Here is a 17,579-nt window from a genome sequence, read left to right as displayed (position 1 = left end):
CCAGACCAAGAGAGACGCGGTCTTGCTAAACTAGGTGGTAAACGTGAAATTCGATCGTGTGCCCGACGGGTTTAGGCCGAGTTCTCCAGCGCTTCTTGCTTTGGACTCCTGCCAGGGGTAGGCGGCTGTTGAACCGATCTGCCCAGTCTCATTGTGCTCTGATGAAGGCGCGGAATCCTTAACGTTTAGCAGATACTGTTTCTGGGAACTTTTGTTCTCATAAAGCACATCTTTATTTTATTTGTCTTGCCTCCCTATAATTTAGGACATTTGTAGGTATTACAGATCTAATGTTAATAGAAATGTTCCCATAGCGATTATTCATTTTTATCTCAATACTTTTTATGTTTAACCTGCAGACCCCTTGTTAAGTTGGATTATCATAATAGAAAATGAGGTGACTTTGTGTTTTATAGTCAAAAGAAACTAATTCCCCACTACAGCCTGATTGCAGTCTCGGGCATGGTATCTTTGGGTGCTGAACCTTTGAGTCTGGATAGAGTTACATTGCTGAAGTAAGCTGGAAATCACTGAGCTAAATGTTGAGGTCCCTCTAAAACTGGTTATTCTGGGGAACCGTGTTGTGGGAAAAGGCAGAGATCATAGATACTGGACTGCATCATCCGAGGATCTACCCGGATCGACGCTGCCTGCATGTGTGTGGTTGGTCCGTGGTCAATAGGTGCTGACTTGAGGGGAGATGATGCTGTAGAAGACAGCTGTGACTTGAGTAATCGTAGGGACTGGATTTTGGAAATGGGTGGCAAACAGCCCTGGTGAAAGGCTTGCTTTCCTTTAAAAATCTTGGCCTCTAATTAAGAGAGACCAGCCCTTGTCCGAGATGCTGGGTTTCGAGGAACCACTGCCAGGTTTCAGTAAGACCAACTCTGTCTCGTCATCCAGCTGCTTATTTGTTGAGGTCTTTCTGTGCCTGAGGTAGAGGTGCTTTGGCAGGGCCTGCCCATGCCCGTGACGAGAACTGCGCACCTTCCCTTCTGAAGTTTGAGATGGGTCCAGAGGATTTACTGGAACGCTTTCCTGACAAAATAAAAATCAAAAAAAGAGGCAAGATGATGTCTGCTTTGTCATGCGCAGTGTTTTTCATTGCACTCTTTCCATGAACAGATAGTCTATGCCGAGCGGCCTCTAACTGACAACAACAGATCTCTGGCCTCCTATGGCTTGAAAGACGGGGACGTGGTGATTTTGCGACAGAAAGAGACCGTGGAGCCACGGCCCTCCATCCGTTTCCCAGGTGAGAAAGGATTTGTGCTGACTTTTGCTCAGAGCATCCAAAGATCTCAATGTACATCAAACACCAACTCCATCTCACGTCAGTCTCCTTTAGTACCTCGCTAGGGAAAACGTTTAGGAAGGAGGGTGGCTAGGGGTGAGGCGGGGGTCTTTTAAAATTTGCTAAAGGACTTTTTATTTAATGTAGGCTTTTTATTCTAAGGAAGCGAATACCGGTTTACGTTCTTTTGGGGAAAGACAGAGAAAGCGAGGAAGGTAATTGGTTGAGAACAGCAGCTTTTGTAAAGGCCTGTGAATTTTCATACGACAGCCGGTTCCCTTCCAGCTTGGTGTAATGGCGCAATAATACGTGGTCTGTGCGGCTCTGACACATTAAAAGGCTGTTGCGATGTGCACTCTGAATCTGTACTGTGACAAATACCCAGAGAAGCCGCATCTTAACAAACCCAGTTACACAGTCATGCATGCACCTGAAAGACTGCTCGGATAACGTCTGAGCGTAGCCCTGCTCCTCTGTCCTGCCTTCTGCAGCGATTCCTAACAAAGCCCAGTCATAAAATATCACTGGAAAAGAAGGTACTGCCGGCTGAGAAGGGCGTGGGAGCGTTGCTTGAGGTCTTCATCCTCCTGCCTCAGCTGGAGGATTGGTACCTGCAATGCAGGTCTGCAGAAATGTTACCTTTTTTTTTTCCACCCCCTGGTTTTTATATTTTTAATCCGAGAGATTCAGAAGTGCCTTAAAGACACTGGGTTTAGTCTTGCCATCCCTCTGTGTGGTATTCGCATTTGTGAAGCTGGAAGTAACTAGTCTGTGATTCAGTAAGTGCATTTCAGGGGATAAAAAAATGGGCCAGATAGAGAGCTAGACAAGTTACATAAATACGTGCTAGCATTCCTAACCCAGTAACCCGAGTACGTGGCTGTGCTTCTGACACGAATTGCTGTTCTCAGAATCCGGTTTAATACTGTAGCATTAAGAGCAGCTCATCCTTCCCGCAGTTTTTCCACTGCATTTTTCAAGCAGAATTGTAAACATGGAGCACCGATGCCTCTGACCTCTTTTTCCCTCAAGGTCTGCCGAGGATAGACTTTAGCAGCATCGCGGTTCCTGGGACATCCACTCAGCAGCACCAACCGCCAGCACAGCGCCTTCGCCCGTCGCCTCCCGATGCACCTTCGTTCCCTCAGGGTTTGGACAATCCGGCACTGCTACGGGAGATGTTGCTTGCGAATCCCCACGAGCTGTCCCTGCTGAAGGAGCGCAATCCACCCTTGGCGGAGGCGTTGCTCAGTGGAGACCTCGGTAAGTTGGGTTTTTAATCTGTGGGAGGTGGTTTTAAACCTGTTTGAGCTCAGTTTTAATAAAAGGCAGCCACAAGTTTTTAACTAGCTGGGATGTTCGCTGCCAACTCCTTGATGATGCTGATAAAAGGTGCCAGTTGGGAGTACTGCAGGCAGAGTTCCACTCTCTGACAAGACCATTTCTGTCAAGTTGGGCATATTTCTCCTGCTTGGCTTCTTTAATATCCTCTATCCCCTACTTTGAAATACCAGATGTGTGGATAAGACGAGTTTCTGTGAAGACAAGTGGCTCAGCTCACGATTTTTATGCTAAGACTCTCTGAATGCACGTTTCCCAGTAATGGTGTTGCGTTTGCTTCATCGCAGAGCGCACTGAGACCTCAGTAGTACGCTATAAAACCAACTCTGTCTGTAATGGTTAGCTGCTATGGAAGTGGAAGTCAGAAAAGGAGAGGAAAAGGAACAAGTAAATGGTGGCTTTAGGGAGCTTTTCCAGTAAGGAATAGTCATAAGCATTTAAGTCTCTGTTAATCCCGAAAGCATTCACGTATTTTGGGCACAGTGGAGGCCTACAGTGTCCTTCACTTCCTCTGCAGGTGAGTAGCTGATGTCGGTCCCTCATTCTTCATGTGATGAAAGCTTTGAACTCTGGTGTCCTTTCAGTATGAAACCAGAGCGGTGTTTGGGCATCAGAAGATGTGCTTCTAAACCTCTGCAAGATGTTTAGTTAGGAAACAAATCCTGTTGAGTTTGGGGAAATGAATGAAGAGGAGGAGCTTCTAGCAGGAGACTTTTTTCCACTTGCCAGGTTACATCCTAGTGTCAGGGATGTCCTCTCAGTCAGAGGAATCTAGAAAGCATCTTGCATGGATATTTAATTTTTTAATTTTTCCTTCTAACTCTGGATATGAGTGAGCAAAACCATGTCCTTTGCGCTCTCAAGCTTCTTCATACTTCTTGCGAGTGCTGCGTCTGTAGTGCAGGAGAGAAGTTTCTCCCATCACCTTGAGAAAATGTGCTGCTGTTGGCACAGGAAATGAGAGATTAAGCCCAAGACACCCAGAACGGCCTCATCTGCTATCTGTCTTGTCTTGTGCACATTAAACTTGGATTCAGGTGTGCATTTTTAGTCCCAAATCGCCGCAGCGGGATGTCAGAAGGAAGTGGTTTGATCTGGTTGTGCTCTCAGCGTTCTGTACTGCTACTGTCGGTGTCTGGGCACAGATCCAGTTTGGCTGTGGCTCTGATGCCCAAATATACATATAGATACGTGCCATGTGACTGCACTGCAAGCACTTCAGAAGACACCTGCTATTAGAAGCCTAATTTAAAAAACAAACAAACAAACAAGAAAACTTATCCAGTGTCTTTCTGAACATGAAACAGCTTTTGAGCCAGAGCACACCTTCATGGGAACTGCATTTCTGGAAGTAAACCCACAACCTTCTGTTTTTACAGAACTTAATTTATTGCCAAGTCCTTTTGGGAGCGTACGTGATCGCATTCAAGTTGTAACAAATAGCCAGAGGCCATCCAGAAAAGTGGGGATCCAAAATCTGTGTCCTTAAAACGTGCAGCTTTGTGAAGCAGGTGTCCTCCCTAGGACCTCTTGATTTCAGTGGTAGGCATTCAGCTTTAGGGATTCTGATGTCTCTGTCTTTGCCTGCGTTGCTTGGGTTTAGAGTAAGTTTTGTTGTTAGCTTCTTTATGTCTTATAATTTTGTGTTTGCTCTTTGCTGGATCTACAGACTTATTTTACTGGGGATAGCTGAGTGTAAAACGTGACAGATTTTGCAAACTGTTCGTGTAGATGGGCCACCTTACTGACAGCTATAAAATCTCGCTTCTGTCTCTGTCTGAAGCTTTTTCAAAATACACGTGCACCCAAGCTTCTCGTTAGAATTGTGCAAGTTCTGTAGTCCTGCTTTCTGCTTCAGGTCTCATTTATCTGCTGGTTTTGCAGCTGGTGTTTTTGGAGTATTGTAGGCAGTTCTTGCTGCAATAGAAGAATGAATTCTTCTTTTAATGGCAGCTCTTTTGTTTTAAATATTGTTGTCTTCATGTTTTTTCCATTTTTCTTCCATATAAAAATGTATGCCCAAGGAAAATTGAGTTTGATTGTGCTGAGTTTGGGTAGCAGGCACAAGGAGAAGGAGCTCTGTCCAGTCACTTTTCACCTCAGTGGGTTCCCAAGTTTGCCACCGATCCTTTGAGGTCCATCCACATTGCCTTCAGATGAAACCTTTTGTGCCTGTGCTGCTGAGTCTACCCCTGAGTGCATGCTGGCATAAAAAGAAGAGTTTGCTGTGCCAGAACTTGACTTGTAAGAGTAATTTCCAGTAAAAAGCATTTCTTTATCTCCTTGTTACTGCAGAGAAGTTCACCAGGGTGTTGCTGGAGCAGCAGCAGGACCGAGCCCGGCGGGAGCAAGAGAGGATCCGACTCTATTCAGCTGACCCTTTTGATCTCGAGGCACAGGCCAAGATAGAAGAAGACATAAGGTAGCAAACCAAAGTCGCTTGCAGGCTTTGGACGTCTTCATGGTGCTTTTTTCCACAGGATGCTTCCATCCATGCTGCTTTTTCCTTGGAGGATGCAAGGAGTGTGTGGAGATCCTGCCTTAAGATGCGTGCAGGGCAATCATAGAATCATAGAATCTTTGGGTTGGAAGGGGCAATGCTCTGAGCCACCTTTGCATGTGGGAAGGTTGGGAATCGGGGACATGTAGGCACACCCCATCCTCTAGATGTATCCAGTTGAGCACGGATCATGAGGTGGCAGCACCGCTGTCCATGTGTGTGATGTCCCGGAGCTGTCTAAGCTGGGTGTCTAAGCTGGTGACTCTGAAACAAGAGCACTTCTGGAAAGCACTTAGCCAAGATCCTCTTGAGAGGTGGCACTTGGGTCTCTCAGGCATGTTTTGAACCGGAGAGCTGGGCCCGTGTTACTCTAAGCTGAGCTCTCTGCACAGCAATGTGGCGTCATTTCTCCCAGTGGCCTTCAAGATTTGGTTTCATGTACTGCTAATTGTTTTGTCTCTCTGGCTAATTCCAGACTCTGAGCATCACTGCTGTCAGAAGAGACGGTCTGTAGAAATGATGTTCTGCTGATCAGCGCTCGCTCCCTCTTGCAGTCTTCCAAATGTAATTGCAGTGGGCTGAGGCTTGATTTCTTAAATTGAGTGATAAATCCTTGAGTCAGAACATGACTGATGTGTTTTTTTCCCAATAAAGAAATGTCTTTGTGATAGAGGCTCATAGCTGGTCATAACCAAAATTCATTTCTGATAAGAGTCATTCTTGTGTTACAACTGACAAGGTGCTGGTGCCGGATAAATCCTTAGCTTAGCAATGCAGAAGAATACACATTTGTAGATAGCAAAACATTGCTCAGAGGCACAGGAACGTTTTCCTTCTTCCATAGATAAGGGGACAGATAAAGGTGATGTGTCCAAGGCTGTGCAGCTGTTAGAGAACAGTTTGGGCATCTAGCAGTCCCCAGATTTCACACCCCACTTAGTTTTTCTGAACGCCTTGCTTAATTAGATGCACTCTGCCCAAGACTGATTGGAAACTATTGCAAGCATTGGGGGTTTTTTGAGACACGTCTCTGGCCTTCAAGTGTATCTTAGGTGGAGAGAGTGTCAAGCACAGAGAAAACGGAATAATGGATTTGACAAGAAGACAAGCTGGCGATTAACCACTGTAGATCCGATTTAAGCTTAAATAGTAAAAGACAGGACAATGCGTGTCTCTGTTTCACGAGTATATGAAGCGGGACAGACTGGCCGCAGGGTGCTTTAGCTCCCAAGCGAGCCAGGTCTCGGATGCCATTAGCTGTTTCCCTTTCCCACCAAGAAACCATGTCTACCCATCTTGTTGTGGGAAGGCTACTACAGTACAGAAGATGGGTGAGAGAGGAGCTTGGGGGTTTTTCCCCTTCCCCTACTGAGGAGGAGAAGTGAAATGGCATCAAAATTGGAAGCCCGACAAAGCTATTTCGGATGCAATTGCTAAGAATACCCATCACTTCCAACATTACTATAGGGGCCGTGATGGGCTTCTTGAAGAGCGTTTCTTCTGCAGGCTTTAATTTGCACCAAGGACTTGTGCTCAAGGTGGTGGTCTTGCTGTGGTTTTATTCCCTGCCCTCCCTTCCTACGCCTGGGAAGGAAAGATACCAGGGAAACATTGGAGGATTTTAATGTTCAGCTGCTGTGTGGGATTCCAGCATTGTAGCTACTGGCAACATCTTCATCGTGTGCCCTCAATGCTTTATTTTAGAGTGACTAATAAATACGCAGGTTTTTTGCTTACAAGTTCTGCAGGTTAACTCTGTGGTGACAGGTTTCCATCGCTACCAGAAGGTCATCTGGTGCTGTAATGTGAGTTAGGCAAGGTGTTGCAAGGAGCCATCTTCATGGCTTTGGGGAGCAACTTGGTGTCTCTGGATTAAGCCAAGATCATTACTAGCAATCCCCCTGCGAAGAAGCCTATGTTTAGCTAACGCAGCAGTCTTTGCTGTGGTTTAAACATGCTGCTTGTAACGTGAACTGCAGTGAGTGGGATTACCAGATTTGTTTGTAAGTCAGAGGGATGCTTTTAAGGTCTTGCTGATGGAAGGTCTGCTTTTTCTCTCTCTTCTCCATTGAATTCAGGCAACAAAACATTGAAGAAAATATGACGATAGCAATGGAAGAGGCCCCCGAGAGTTTTGGCCAGGTGGTGATGCTGTATATTAACTGCAAAGTCAATGGACATCCAGTGAAAGCCTTTGTTGACTCGGGTGAATTGCCTTCATTTTCATATCTTTCTCCGCACTCTGCTTTCCCTCACTGGGGGAGACAGTAAACGCTCCAGATCTTTTGCCCAAAAATTCCATAATAAAGCACTGCGTTACAAGATTTTGAAGCACCCGATTAAAACCTGAGAGCAGTCTGGACATTATTTAAGGCGAACAGAGCAAACTGTTGCAAGAAACAGTATGCACGCATGCTTGAACACCCCAGATCAAGGCTCCTGTCAGAATTTCTGGGGCTGCGATGCCAGAAGGGTCACTGCCACGTGTGTGTCTTACCTCATTTTACAGATGGGGGTATTTCGCATGCCGTTAATGCAGTGTTTCCCATCCACAGCCTTAGAGGGAAGGTACTTGGGGTTATTCCAGCTCTACAGTAATACATACTTTACTGTCAGTGCTGGTCTGCTTGCATACAGTCAATTCAGTGCAGTGGGATTCACAGGAAGCTTTTGTGCCCTAATGCAGTTCCCTGATGCAGGCGGGTTGGTTTCCCGGCTGCTGAGTGCAAGGTCTTAAGCTCTTCCAGGAGAGAATTTTAATTTGTGATGAGCTCTCAGGATTTAACACCAATTCTTTTGCTGGTAGGTGCCCAGATGACCATCATGAGCCAAGCTTGTGCTGAAAGGTGCAACATAATGAGGCTGGTAGATCGGCGGTGGGCTGGCATTGCTAAAGGTGTAGGGACGCAGAAAATAATTGGCAGAGTGCACTTAGGTAAGTACTGGCATTCTTCTTGGGGCAGCTTTAGCAGCAGTTTGACTGCATTTCCCGCAATCTTGGCACTGAGGAGTATCTGGTTTAATGCTATAATCGTTAGAAATTCCCACAGAGTAAAAGAAAAGTGCATCTGCAATATGTTATTTGTCTCAGTCACAGTAGTCTGGCTTCTGTCTCATTTAATGCTTTTTTAATGGAATTGCCTTAACACTTCTAGGTGAGGGAGTCCTCAGCTCAGAGAATGTGTTCACTCCACGTGCAAAAAACGGGGCTAATGTGACGTAGCAGGATCTTTTCTGCTTGGGGTGGGACTGTTCCTCTGGGAGGAGAAGGGTCTCTGTGCTCTTGCACAGGTTTTCTGGATGAGAGAAGATTGTCCTTATTGTCTGAAAAATCGATTCTTTTCACTGTTGTTTCTTCTTAGACTTGTGCTCTGTATGTATGCAGCTCCTCTAGCTTGGAGGGTTAGATAAGCAGTATTTAGGGCTCTAGAGCAGGTCAGCTTTTAAAATAACTAACTACCTGAGACCAAGACAGGCCCGATAGTCCATGGGGCTTGCACAAGGCTGGACTTTCTGTGACCAGATCAGTAGGTCCGAGCTCTGGTTTCAGATTTACCCAGCAGGTTTGTGCAGACCTTTCCCAGGAGATGGAAGAACAGTAAGCAGATTCGTTGCACTGTAGCGTTGCAAGGTAACTTCTCTCCCTTGCGTTTCAGCTCAGGTCCAGATTGAAGGTGATTTCCTGGCATGCTCCTTCTCAATCCTTGAAGAGCAGCCCATGGACATGCTTCTAGGACTGGATATGCTGAAGAGGCATCAGGTATCTTTTGAAACAGTCACTGGCTTTTCCAAGTTAATTGCTAAGCGCAACATAAATGCCATGCCTGTGAAGGTTTTTTTCTGGGGTGACTTGATGTTGGATTATCTTCCAGCCAGTTGTGAAAGGAGTACATACACATAGATCATGGATAGCTATAGGGTGTCTGGCTGCTCCCTGAAGTTTTTTTTGCTCTCATCAAAGATGCTCAGAGCTTTCCAACTGAATGATTTATTACAAATCAAGCTGTATGGAGCCCTTTGCTTATAGCTGGTGCTCTTGGCCCACTTTACTTAGCTGCCCTGAGCTGTTCCCATTGGAAGTGGATTGTCTAACCTTGTTTCTCCTTCTTCTCCGGGAATTGACTGGCTCTTACGCAGGCCCCTGATGTCTTGATGCTCTTTCACAGTGTTCGATTGATCTCAAGAAGAATGTACTAGTGATTGGCACGACTGGCTCGCAGACCACTTTCCTCCCGGAGGGCGAGCTCCCAGAGTGTGCCCGGCTGGCTTACGGGACCGGGCGGGAAGACGTGCGGCCGGAGGAGATTGCAGACCAGGAACTAGCAGAAGCAATACAGAAGTCCGTAGAGGAAGCAGGTACCAGGAGGAGCCCAGTTGAAATACTAACGTGCATAGTTTTCTTGCTGTGTATCAGGATGTCTGTCAGCAGTCCCCCTTCTCAGCTCCTAGGAGATACAGTCTAATGCAGCATCAGCGAGTAAACGGTGGAGAGAAAGGGGCTTTATTCTTGCTCGTGGCCTCTAACTGCACTTCTCTCTTCCTTTCTGTACAGCAAAATCTGTCTGCATGAAGGCATGCTTGCTGTTTGATTTGTGCCCTCCTTGCAACTTCCTACCCACTCTGGTTTCTTGGACTTCAAAGGTGTGGAGATAAATGGTTGTCTCTGGCACTCGTTCACCTGGATTGAGTTGTAGTGCCTAGTCAGGGACATGGTTTGGTTGTGTGATATTAGCAGCCTCGTGTAAGGACAGCTTTGTGGAGGCTTCTGCAAATCCTGTTTTTAATAGCTGCACCATATAAAAATAGAGCAGCTGTACTACAAATCTCTGGACAAAAGTTCATGATAATTTTTACAAATAGTACTATTTCAGCAATTTTTCCTTAGAACGGGGCTTGTGCCCTTGGAAGGTGAATTGCTTCTCTTACTGAAGATTACTGTTGCTCCACATTTCAAAAGAAGCAGCTGAATTCACATCCTAATGTCTATCATCAGCCTTAAATGTGATTTGCAAAGAGAATTTTCACCCTCCCCATAGGTTTTATTCCCCGTGCCTCTGGAATCCATAAGCTGCACAAATGCAGACTGACTGGGCTATGGAAGATTTTGGTAGCTGCAAAATTTAGTTAAGTGGAGATGCCAAAATAGCTGAAAGCTGAGCAATGAGCCAAACTGTCTGAAACTCAGATTTTCTGTTTAACTCCTCCCTTAACTTCAGCATATGCTTTTGACTAAAGGAAAGCTTCATTCTTTTTTTCCCCGCTATTACAGTGAAGCTGTGAGTACCTCACAAAGCGTATTCCTTAGATCTTTTCCAAAACTTTTAAAGATAACATTTTATATGCAAGTGTTTTACAGAGACTTTTGAGTTTTACTGCTAATTGTTCCTCTGAAAGCAGGCAGTAAGATTCTGCTTCCCACACACGTGCAAAACTCTTTGCCAGGTCATGTTTAAGCTGATAAAGTTGATTTCTTCAACATTTTTATTGCAGATTCTTTAAGCCTCTAGCATGCCCATATTTAAACTTGAAGTGCCATAACCAGAGTTAAATGTATATATTAATATATATAATAAAATAATATTACATATTATATAGCTATGTTTAATAACCAGTTGTAATGCACTGACATTTTTCTTTAACACTGAAATTTTTCTTTAAGACTTCCCAATTGCTGCTTGATAGTCCAAAGCATAAGCAGTGACTTTCTTGCAAACAACAAAGTTGTTTACATTGAGGGGAGCACAAGACTGCACTTTTAGTCCCTTTGATCAATTTTCTTCCATTCTAAGAATCTAAGTTTTCCAGAGACATAAAAACCTCAAGAGGAAGGCCTGGCTTTAATGAATCAGCAAGAAATGGTTTGCATGTTTTGTTTTTTAAAGCCAAATTTGAATGCTTATTAACTTAAGTTGCAGCAAGTAGAGAGAAGCACAAACGTAGATTTGACCTTGTCCTTGTCAGGTTATGACATAGCTAAAGGTCAGACTCAGTAGCTTGGGCTCATATCTTTTCACATAACCTGGCAGAGAAAATGCGTAGATGTAAATATTAGTTCTTTTCCTGTTAAGACTTTGAGCCTGATGAAGCTTGGGTTGGTTTTTGCAGTATCTCTCCATTTCGGATGAGACTTTGTAGGCATCATAGTTGGTTGGACTAAGTTCTCTGCTGAAAGGGTCAAATAAAAAGCAAACCTCGGCCCAAAATATATGAGTTTTTACAATAAAAGCATTTTAGTCAAGTGCTTTAAAATGAAAAGCGCTTAAAATGACTTAAATCAAAGCTGCTTATGTACCAATACAGTTCTAAAGACCACGTGGCTTTGTTCAGAGTAATCAGCAGTCTACTGTTCTCCATTGATGCTGAGCCCTAGAGGAATGTAAAAGATTTATAAGAATAGGAAATCCATTTTGTGTATTCACTTAATGCTTGTAGAACACCTGTGCACAAAACTAAGGTAGGTCTTGTTTAGATTGACTGTGTGTAAGTCTTAGACATATTACAAGCCTCTGGCTCACAAGCTATATAAGATGTCAGAATATTAATGTATACCCTCTTCCTCTCTTCCAAAACTATTAGCTGCTGCTAGATGGTACCAGGAAAACCAAGTGAAAGAACAGGAAACTGGAGAGGGAGAGCACATAATGCAGCACCGAGGAAGCTCAGCTCCCCGCAAGGCTTGTGTTCTTTTATAACAGCTTGAACTTTTGCTGCTTTCTGGTAGATGGTACAACACAAATCGCTGCGTACATCTGTAGGCTATTAAAGTTCTCATTTTGAATGCACCTGGATTATTCTTGAGCTTTATTTGATCCCCCGAAGCCCACTTTAGCGAGCCTCATGATTTCTGTCAGCTGACTCGCTGGTGTTTCAACACCTACGGCAAGGCATCCGAGGTGGTAGTGGAGCCCTGGTATGTTTTACTGCGATCTAGATCCTCCACGTCTGCTTCACTTATGCCTGAGAGCTTGCTCTTTTCTGCCAATATGCAGTGTTTTCCACCGCCACGGGGAAAGTTGGTGATTGTGGAGGATTTACAAAACTGGCAGCAAAACTAGAGTTGCTTTATGAGGAAGTGTATCCAGGTAGTTTACCCCATATACAGCTTTTCATCCAGACAGCCTGGATACAAGAAAGGCACTGCCACCACATACACAACTCAGGCTTTTCCTAACAGAGAGAGGAATTTATCCCTGATGGTGCACTTTGTGGAGAAGAGTTTGTTCCGGGTGTTAGCTGGATCGATATCCATGACGGGGCTGGGATTTGGCTGCTGTAGATGCCCTGGGAGGAGGATGACAGTGTGTCTCGGAAGGATGACGCTGAGGAGTGCTTGGCAGAATACCAGCTACTGCTGCTGTCTAAATCCCTGATGTGTTTGACCGATAAGACCCTTACTACCTATCCACTGAGTCAAAAGATGGTTCTGCATCCTCTCTAAAGGATTGGCTTGGGAGCAGAGAGTGTGAACGCAATCCTACCACATAGAAACAGAAAAAGATCCCTCCAGTTTTCATCCATATCCTGTGTCACAAGCCTCTTTGCCACCCTTAGGAAAGATGAGCAGTCTGAACATCTACAGGATAATTCTGGCTTTTTAATACTCCAGCATCGCCAAGTTGTTGCAGCTGCGTTAAGACCAGATGTGCAGCCAACAGACAGGATTGCTCTGTGCAACGGCTGCCGTATTTTATACCAAAGTGTATCGATCAGAGGTGTGGTATCGCAGCATGTAGTGCACCATTTTTATTTAACGAAGAATAAAAGAAACAAGTAGCTGAGGTGAAAAAGGCAGACACCTTCCATGGTGTGGAACTTAAAGGAAATCCTGGCTATACACATGAGCAGAGTTAGCTGTGTCCCAGTACACCTGGGTATCTGTAAAAAGAGAAAGACTTACGGTAAAACAGTGGTATATCTTTAAGACCGCTAAGTTTGGAGGCCTAGGGAAAGGGAACTAATGCAACAAATCATGCAGCACAAAATCTCGATTGCTATTTGGATATCTGACACTGGACAGAGTAGGGCTTTAATGGAAGAACAGACACTCTTAGAGCAAAGGTCATGTTAGACATTTAACGAGAACATGAGAGCTGATATATTAGCAAGATTAGACTATAAGCAAGATAAGTGAACTTATTTATCGTTACCATCCTGATAACAAGACCCAGTGTTTGGTGCTACTGATAGAGATGTGCAATTCATCTGTTCTCTGTGTGGAGAAGGAAACAGTGAGCTGGGTTTGACTTCTGGCTGTCCCTTCCTTTGCTTTGCTCTTCTCGGCCTCAGGCAGCAGTTCTTTTTGGGGATTTCTGCCTTCCATCCCAAAGATCTTTATGCTTCCCTTTTGTAGCAAGCTGGTGTTTGCCACCTTTTGCCTGTGATGACACTAGCCATTGCAAGGCCATAGCTGCTGGGAGCACAGTCCAAGAATTGTGATGCCCTCTTAATTCTCATTTTCCTGAAATGTGGCTGCTGAATATCTTCAGCTGTACGGAGAACAAACCAGTATGGTGCCATACACATACCTTGTGCTGCATATATTTTATCAAGCCTGTAGTATCACCCACGGACCACTCTGCTGTGTAGATAGTACAGAACAGCCTTTAAATTGTTCTCCAGCAGAGTTATTTTTTTGAAGTAACAAATTTCCCAGGCAGAACCCCTTCTGGAAGGCAGTGAACGTGAGGAGCTCCTGCTGTTTGTACACTGTCTTGATGGACAGTTGGGAGGGGAGCTGCGAGGTCGCAGGATTATAACCGTGCATGTGGTGTGCTCTGAACACTAACACAAGTTTGGTGTGTTTGTTTCCTAATCCAAACAGAACGTCAGAAGCCTTGATGCATGTAGTGTGTGTTTACTGCAGCTGGAGTGGGCCACAGACCAGGTATTTATAGCCATTGGTTTATGAATTTTTGGTACGACAGTGAAAACTGGTTCTCATGTGTCCTGACTACTTCTTTCTTTCCATCTTCTGTTAGAGAATAGTGACAAAGAAACTACCTCACTGGAAATGCCCTCATTACCAGCTTCTGATGGGTTTCAAAATCCAGTCCAGTCTTTGGGACTAAATTCCAAGATCTGTAATCCCACAAATCAATTACTTGATCGTTCTGTCTCTGCCCCTGCTTCAATTTGCTCATCCAAATCTAACCTCGCAAAGCCCATTGATCCTAGAGCCGTCAAGTCTTTTGAGTCTTCAACTGAATGCCAGATAACCCCAGAAAAAGAACATCCTCTCTTATTACAGCATCTGTCCAATAACGCTTCCTTGGCAAATAACGACCTTTCTCCCCAGACAGGGGAGGTAACCTGTTGCAATCCAGCTTGCCTTTCACAGAAGACACTCAAAGAAACATTTATTGCTGACAGTCTAAAGGAATGTAAAGCTGAAGAACAAGACCGTGGTCAGGAACGTCCTTTGGAAGTGACAAAAGAAAATAGTTTGGCTGACACCGCTGCTAAGCATGGGCAAAATAAAGATATATGTCTGTCTGCAGAACAGGAGCAAAAGGATGAGCTTCCCATAGACCATCAGATATGCAAAGAACCAGAGAAGGAACATCTGGAGAAGCAAACTGAGACAACTGACCCAGAACCTCCTTGTCGTGTTGGTGGCATTGAGAAACCTGTTGTGGAAGAAGCCAGCCAGCCAGAAGATCCTCCTATGGAAACAAGAGGAGATGGACTGGAGAAAGCAGGCCTTTCCTGTGCAAAAGGGAGTATCCAAATGTCAGCCTCCCGTAGCTGTATGCATACGGAAGCCTTCATGGAAATAGATGTAGTTGAGCAGTCTGTAGCTGAAGCACACAGCTCAGCAAGTGAGCAGAAGCAGCAGGCTGAGAAGGACGCCGTTTCTATGGAGGTGGAGCTGCTGAAGTCTGCATCCTCCTTGAGTGATCCACTTTCCACCAGTGATGTCCCACAATCTAAAAGGACCAGTGAAATTCCTGCAAAGTATAATGAGTTGTCTAATTCAGCAGCTGAAGACAGCTCTTCCCCCTCAGGCATCCATCAGCTGGACATGGACCCAGGAAGACCTTTAGAAGAGCCGTGTTTCTCTCTAGCATCAGCCCTGAAAGAGCTGCACAAACTCTTGATTATCAGTCGGAAAGGAGAGTGTAAAATCCTTGCATCTGAAGAAGTCTCCCAGCTGGAAGTGGTTCACAAAGAGCCAGCAGCACAACAGAAGGGGCTTTCTGACAATGAGAAGAAAGGCTCAGACCCAGTCAGCCAGGAACAGTGTTGTTCCTTCTGTGAGGTGAGGTCTGAACGTGGAAGAGTAGAGGGGAAACAGCCTTGTGATTCTGACAGAGAAAACATCAGCATTGGGTCTGGCAGTCGCATGCAGTCAGCTCTCGGAGAAGGTGCTTTAGAGAGTCAGAAGGTTTCAGGTAAGAGTGAGGCGGTTGTGGTGAATTCTGCAGCGACATCTGACCAGCAACAGAGCTCTGAGCAGGCGGAGGTTTTGGCAGAAGGTTATCAGAGTCCAACTAGTCCAACTTCAGAGCAGAACTCGTCCATTTCCTTTAAACCTGCTTCGGATGAAGGTGCATCTCAAGATACTCGGAGCCTGTTCACAGGAGCACCTGGGAGAAGCAGCAGTTCTGCTCCTGAAGGTCCGTGGCCGTTGGGCGGGTGTGAGGAACCACTGCTGAGCCCACCAGCTGGCTGTACTGGACTTACCTCGGGCGCTTCTCCACCACCCGCTTTCCCTGCGGCTGACGTTGATCGGATCCTCAGCGCTGGTTTTACCGCGCGGGAAGCTCTCGAGGCTTTGGAACGAGCAGATGGAAACGCAGATCTTGCTCTTCTCATTTTGCTAGCCAAGAGCATCGTTGTTCCTACGTAATGATGGAAGAGGTAGCTGACTGGGGTGTCTTTTCTTTCAAAGGACGCATCTAAATTATACATCATAATGTACAAGCAGAATGTTGAGCCAGATTTTTTAATTGTTTGCAGCCAAAGTAACTTGTCTCTTCTGTTTCACTCGTTAGATTTGGCCTTTTAAAAGAAAGAAAATGTCCTAGCATTGTGTGGACAGGATAGCTTTTAATTATGCATACTGGATTAAAATTCATGGTTTTATTTAAATGTACAATTTTAGAATAAGCTCCAATGTTACGAATAAAAAGCAGAAGCCATTAAGATCACCGCCCTGTCCAGCGCAAAGCAGATTGCGAAGTGAAATGACGGTGCGTGCGTGTGCACAGGACAGGAGGCGTACGCCGAGTTCGGTATGGCGCAGACGCGAAACGGCGTGTGTCCAGACGGACTTTGTGAATCTGTTTTAGCTCTCCTGCGCTTTGTGACCCAACGTCCATCTGTGATGCTGATGACATTATTATGGCAGCTACTAAAGGTATGTAGATGCCCACAGACGTGTAACGCTTTGCAAGAGGAGCGAGGGGTGGAGGGGGTTCTGGAGGCGTGCGTTTTTGTGTGTGCACGGGGAAGGCCGATGCCTATTTTTGCCAAACCTTTTTATGTTCTTGGGCCAGTGTGTTCAAGTTTACAACATGGGGATAGAGGAAGGGAAGGGATAGAATTTGGTGCTACCAAAACTTGAGACGTTTTAACTTATTTGAAGATGTGCTGGTATTAATTGTAAGGGGGGGGGAAGGGAAAAGGAGTGTTTTTCTTTTTCTAGCCTTGCCTACATCATGTTTCCCCCCATACGAAAGAACAAGCTCAACCACTTTAAAGCAAAATCTTACCGATGAAACTTTAACCAAGCAACCGTGTGTTACGGCTCTTAATCCCCTTCTGCCCCTGGAAGAATGAACTGTTTCAGTGAATACATTCTCTATGCACCGAGCAGGGATGTGATCAGAAGAATGAAGAAATCTGCTTTGCACTCATTGATCTCAGTGTTTGGGGATGATCAGCCTCTCGGCTGTGGAAATGCAAACTGCGGAAAGCCTGTAGTGGCTGGTGGGGTACTAATTTAATACCTCTTAAAAGAGCGAGGGCTCCCCAATAGGGTTTATGAAACAAATGCACTGACGTGGCTTCTGCATTTATAACCATCGTGGCCTTCTGGGAAGTCCCTGGTGAGTAGCCTGCACGATGAGGACTCACCGAGGCTGTGCTGTAGGAAGGAAAGCATCCCTTTCCAGATGCTTTTTTTGGGGATGAACTACTTTGTGATGTTCTGCAAAGCCCCAGAGCACTGTTGGGGCTGGGGAAGGGGAAGGAAAGCGTGGCTGAAACGCGATACCAAATTTTAAGTAGGAACTTTTACTTAGTCCCACTTGCAAATCTCAGAAGTGGCTTTGTGTCAAGTGTTCATCTTGCACCTTCTGCTTTGAGCTAAACCTGAGGGTCAGCAGCAGCTGGAAACGTGTTTTTGTTCATGGCTTTCATTTGTTGTTACCATTGTCTCAGGCCTGTGTTCCTGGGTGTTTTGTTTTCCCTGTTGCTGAGTAGATTTGCCTACATGTATGC

General features: G+C 45.2%; 2 protein-coding genes across 2 annotated transcripts; both read left to right on the top strand.

The window, feature by feature from the left end:
- Nucleotides 1-1,125: 1,125 nt before the first annotated feature.
- Nucleotides 1,126-10,368, top strand: DDI2 (DNA-damage inducible 1 homolog 2 (S. cerevisiae); the record flags this gene model as incomplete). Its single annotated transcript, XM_010290596.1, has 8 exons — nt 1,126-1,255; nt 2,327-2,557; nt 4,931-5,057; nt 7,214-7,341; nt 7,942-8,070; nt 8,792-8,895; nt 9,302-9,491; nt 10,352-10,368. Coding segments are annotated over 8 exons (1,056 nt in total), but the record flags the coding sequence as incomplete, so codon positions are not given.
- Nucleotides 5,012-15,984, top strand: RSC1A1 (regulatory solute carrier protein, family 1, member 1). Its single transcript, XM_010290595.1, has 7 exons — nt 5,012-5,057; nt 7,214-7,341; nt 7,942-8,070; nt 8,792-8,895; nt 9,302-9,374; nt 13,957-14,019; nt 14,114-15,984. The coding sequence occupies exon 7, from the start codon at nt 14,146-14,148 to the stop codon at nt 15,982-15,984; it is 1,839 nt and encodes a 612-aa protein (XP_010288897.1). The 5' UTR covers nt 5,012-5,057; nt 7,214-7,341; nt 7,942-8,070; nt 8,792-8,895; nt 9,302-9,374; nt 13,957-14,019; nt 14,114-14,145.
- Nucleotides 15,985-17,579: the final 1,595 nt, after the last annotated feature.

This window comes from Phaethon lepturus, unplaced genomic scaffold (genome assembly GCF_000687285.1).
Source record: "Phaethon lepturus isolate BGI_N335 unplaced genomic scaffold, ASM68728v1 scaffold44587, whole genome shotgun sequence".
NCBI lineage: Eukaryota > Metazoa > Chordata > Aves > Phaethontiformes > Phaethontidae > Phaethon > Phaethon lepturus.
This window is presented reverse-complemented; position numbering and strand designations above follow the sequence as displayed.